Source organism: Phoenix dactylifera, chromosome 18 (assembly GCF_051530095.1).
Source record: "Phoenix dactylifera cultivar Ajwa chromosome 18, Ajwa_hap1_PhDact_Kaust_v1.1, whole genome shotgun sequence".
Classification (NCBI taxonomy): domain Eukaryota; kingdom Viridiplantae; phylum Streptophyta; class Magnoliopsida; order Arecales; family Arecaceae; genus Phoenix; species Phoenix dactylifera.
In genome coordinates this window covers 10216208-10220712 of record NC_143207.1, presented here as the reverse complement: position 1 = coordinate 10220712, position 4505 = coordinate 10216208, and the positions used below count along the sequence as shown (strand labels likewise).

Below are 4505 nucleotides of genomic sequence, written 5' to 3'. Positions count from 1 at the left end.
AGCAGAGAACAATGATGGTCACAAAGATGAAAAGGAAGTGCTCTTTCATCATTTTGGTAGAACGATGTAAAGAACCAATTTCAGATAAAGATGGAAGAATAGGATCAACAACTGGAGCAGTTTTATCAGAAGAGGGGTGCATTAAAAGTGGCTAGGGTGTGAGCTCACTTGAGGGCTTTGCATCAGAATCTTCAAGAAACAATTCAATTGAAGGATCGGTAAAGAATGAGGAAGGACAATAAATAAAAAATTGTAACCACTACAGAAAAAGTCGATTTTACCGACGTTTTTTTGCCGACGCTTGGAATATTTGGTCTAGCGTCAAAATTTACCGACGCTAAAAAACGTCGGTGTAGTTGCCGGATAAGACGACGCTAAAAAGCGTCGTCGGAAACGAGCCCTCTCTCTCTTTCCGTTCTCCCGGCCACCGCCCTCCACCCTCAACCCATTCCAGAGTTTTTTAAGAGGGGATCATCATCCCCATTCCTCGTCTTCTCTCTCTCTCTCTCATCATCATCACCCCCCCCTCCCTAACCCCCTCTAGATTCAAGAAGCAGAACGGCTCCGGCGTTGATATCTTCGCCCGCCTCTTCGCCGCTTCCTTGGATCCCGACTTCGCCCCCCTCTCCCTCGAACCACGGATCCTCAAGTCCCGCCTCATCGCCGGCGAGACCCTCTACGACCTCTTCCTCCTGCGCTCCTCCCCGACCCTCGCCGAGATCCCCGACCCTCGCCGCCGCCCGCACCCCGGCCATCCTCCGCCTTCCGGAGCTCTCCGCCGCCTGGGCCAAGAAGGCCCTTGATCTCGGCCCCCAGGGACTCATGTTCCCCATGATCGAGTCCCCCGGCACCACTGTTATCCTTCTCGGTTTCCAGCACTACCTGGTTATGCTTGGCACCACTGTTATCATTCCTACTGCTCTTGTTCCTCAGATGGGTGGAGGAAATGTATGACTTAATTACACAAATATGCATGATCCATGAGGTTGATGGTTCGTTTAGCTTTTGTTTTCAAAAAAAATTGTACGTGAAACCACTTTTATTGCTTTAGGATGAGAAAGCTCAGGTGATCCAGACATTACTGTTTGTGGCCGGCTTAAACACTCTGTTACAGACCTTGTTTGGAACTCGTTTACCAGGTCAATTTTCTAAACCAATTGACTATCTTGGTTTCTGAACAAAACACTTGAAAATACTAATGAGATTTCATGAACAGGCCTTCTAGTGTACATTGGGACAAGTTTCTTCTCTTTAGGTTCTTCCAAAGCTTCCTGCCTTTCTTTGTGTTTGAAGTATGATATCTGTTGTAATTGGAATGTAATTATGCTCTGTCAGGTTTTTAATTTTAAGTAGGTTGAAGCAGTATAATAGGAGAGACGGGTCTGGACTGTCAAGTCTCTGTGAAGGATTTGGGGTTTTGTTTGATTTTCTTGCATGTGCTTCTGAAGCAGGTATCTCTTAGTTATGGAAATCCTAGTTGCAGAGATTTATTCATGTCAGTGGTTGCTTTTAGGATTGTTTTTGCAGCTCAAATTCATGGATTATGGTTGAAATACGGATGTACCTCTTATGAGTCCCAGAGACTGCAGGGTTGTCATGGACGCAGAAGATCTGTATATGCCATGTCATGAAAAATATTTTGCAGCGTCTTGGAGGAAACAAATATTTGAGTATTGTTTATGATAAATAATCTGCCAACGGATCTAGTAGCAAGGTATGCATAGTTATCAACTATCAAGTTTTGATCTTCTCTTTTTGCTAAATTGAGATTAATAAAGAAGGATTAAACTTGAGCAGCTGCTAGAATATGGTTTGTGCTTGTTGTTCTCAGTCAACCTCCTTCATCCACTCACACTAATTATCCAGGATCAATTTTTTGGGGATGCACCATCTGATAATCGAATCGAGAACTTCTGGTTGCTAAGCGGAAGGTTGACTGCTGGGGCAGATCCCAATTCTAAAAAACAACTTGATTGGTTGCAAGGTAAGGGTGAAGTACAACGGTATAGAGCTAGATTGTAAAGGTAGTAATGGTTCTATTCACATTTGTAACTTTATCGTAGATTAATGACTAAAAATATAGATTGATGGCTGCAAAAGGCTGGTCTGAATTCCCTTCTCATGGACATGCAGGATTAAATGGAAAGCATTTTCCAAATATACGAGGAGCTGAATTTGTTTGGGGTATGGAGGCTGGGTGAGTTTGCCCATCGACCAAACAGAATTTGCTGTGCGAAGTGGCAGCCTTTGGATGGTGGTCTTGTCATTTGTGAAATTAACATTTGCCCCCAGGTGGTACTGCTACTACTGTTTGATTTCTCAGTTCAGCAAATTTTTGCTGCTTAATGATTCCCTGCATCTGGCATCATTCTTTGCAGGATTACTTTGGCTTCTGAAGGAGAGGCTAAAACTGAGAAAAGCTATTGCTATTTTCTTGTGTAGCATAAATCAGTGCATAGAAATGCATCGTTTCATGTGATTAAGAATTTTTAGTCTATCCTCAAACATTCTGCCGCCAGGTGGTACTGCTAGTGCTTGATTATTGATCGAGATCTCTCTCTCAGTTCGATGAACCTTCGATGCTTGATGATCTTTACATCTTGCATCTATCTTTGTAGGATTACTTCGGCCTATGAAGGAGAGCCTAAAGCTAAAGATTGCTGGTGATCTTCTTCCATGTGGAGTACTAAACTCAAAGGAAGGGTGGCATCTTTCCTTATAATTTACTTCTTCCATAGCCTTATTTAAACAAAACTTGATATTTCTGCACATATTTCACAGACTGGGAGAAGCTGAGAAGGCAATTCACCATTACAAGCTATCACGAAAGGAAACCAGCTCTAATGACTTCTCACAAGTGCATGCTCTCCAGACCCATTTGGCCAAGCGTAATGAAGCACGTAAGCAAAAGGATTGGCTCACTGTGTTAAAGGAATCACAGGCTGCTGTCTCTGCTGGTGCCGATTCTGCACCACAGGTCTTACATTACAATAACCTTTCAGTTTACATGGTGGCAGAAATTATACCTTATCTTGTTTCATGTATTATCTTTGCCTAAAAGTATATATGCCCAACCTTCCTTATCTATTTCCTTGTCCAAATTGATTCATTATTTTAAAATGTTAGTTTTTACTTAATATTACTATGTTATATGTTTTTGCCACACCGCATATCGTTGCCCTGTTGAGATGCAATCAAGTTCCATTTGAAAATCTAACTGCAATCAAGATTTGAGTAGAACTTACAGTGAGGAACGTCAGTTGAACGCTGTCTAAAAGATTTCCTGTGTCATTTTGTTTCATATCTTCATAAGAAGAGTATTAACTGTGGTTGGGTAGAGATAATTTAAGTCTATACATTTTTTCTTGTGTTATGCTCTTAAGGTCTTTGCATTGCAAGAGGAGGAGGCTCTTAAGCTCCTAAGGCATGACGATGCAGATTCAGTGTTAAATGGTGCCACTAGGAATGCATACATCCTCATAATCCGAGCACAGGTTGATATGGCTTTAATTTACATTCGTATTTTTATTTTTTTTAAAAAAATAGCAATCCTGACGCTTTAAAGCGTTAGTAAAAAAAGTTGTGGCACGCCTACGCCGACGCTTTAAAGCGTCGGCCAGAATACATTTGCCGACGCTTTAAAGCATCGGCGAAAATCCAAAACTGGGAATGCTTTGGGCTTTCCTGACACTTTAAAGCGTCGGCAAATGTATTCTGCCCGACGTTTCTATTAGCGTCGGGAAAACCCTGTTTCTGCCGACGCTTTCTCTTAGCGTCGGCAAAAATCGGACCCACGCCCACCTGCCCGACGTCTGACCCACGCTTTGGGGTGCGTGGGCTGGAAACTCGCCGACGCTTAAAAGCGTCGGTAGAGACCAAAAAAACCGCCGGGAGATATCCTTTCTTTTGTAGTGAACATAGAAGAAGGCATTTTTTGTTCCTAGAAGATGATGAGAAATGCAGAGTCATTTGGAAAGAAAGCCCCAACACATATAACCCTTATGCTCAATTCCATAAAGCAAGCAAGACAAACGAGACCGGGGTCCCAATTTGGTATGCTTATGAGATTGCAATTGGACGAAATAAGCACATCCAAAAACCTTGAGCAAATTATAATGCCAAAAAGATGCTCATAGGGAGAATGATTACCAGTGACTGGAGTAGGAATGCAATTAATAGTATAGACTACAATGAGAAAAGCCTCTTTAGGACGAGGAAAAAATAAGTAAGACACGTAGTGTTCCTAATATATGCTTGTTCTTACGTTCTGCCCTTTCATGTTGTTGAGATATGCTTGGATAAGAATGCTTAAGAATAGAACCATTTTGTTCTAGAAAAGCGAGATGGATTTGCTCGTTGGCATTATCAATGCAAAGAATTTTAATGTTTCGTGATATTGAGTTTGAACCATTTTGGCAAACTTTAAGTAAATATCTGGTAATTCGAATATGTAGTTTATAAGATATATCCAAGTAAAACGAGAGAAATCATCTACAAAAGTAACA

General features: G+C 41.7%; 1 protein-coding gene across 7 annotated transcripts; it reads left to right on the top strand.

Moving 5' to 3' along the window:
• Positions 1-404: 404 nt before the first annotated feature.
• Positions 405-3511, top strand: LOC103723803 (nucleobase-ascorbate transporter 6-like). 7 transcript variants are annotated; one of them, XM_088714292.2, is made up of 8 exons: positions 405-948; positions 1052-1139; positions 1217-1255; positions 1336-1451; positions 1590-1714; positions 1867-1984; positions 2134-2292; positions 2379-3137. In XM_088714292.2, the coding sequence occupies exons 1-4, from the start codon at positions 823-825 to the stop codon at positions 1341-1343; spliced, it is 261 nt and encodes an 86-aa protein (XP_088570418.1). In that variant the 5' UTR covers positions 405-822; the 3' UTR covers positions 1344-1451; positions 1590-1714; positions 1867-1984; positions 2134-2292; positions 2379-3137. The 7 variants fall into 7 exon arrangements, 3 of the variants coding, with proteins under 3 accessions (XP_088570418.1, XP_088570417.1, XP_088570416.1); XM_088714291.2 differs by having other exon boundaries at positions 1581-1714; XM_088714290.2 differs by having other exon boundaries at positions 1336-1714.
• Positions 3512-4505: the final 994 nt, after the last annotated feature.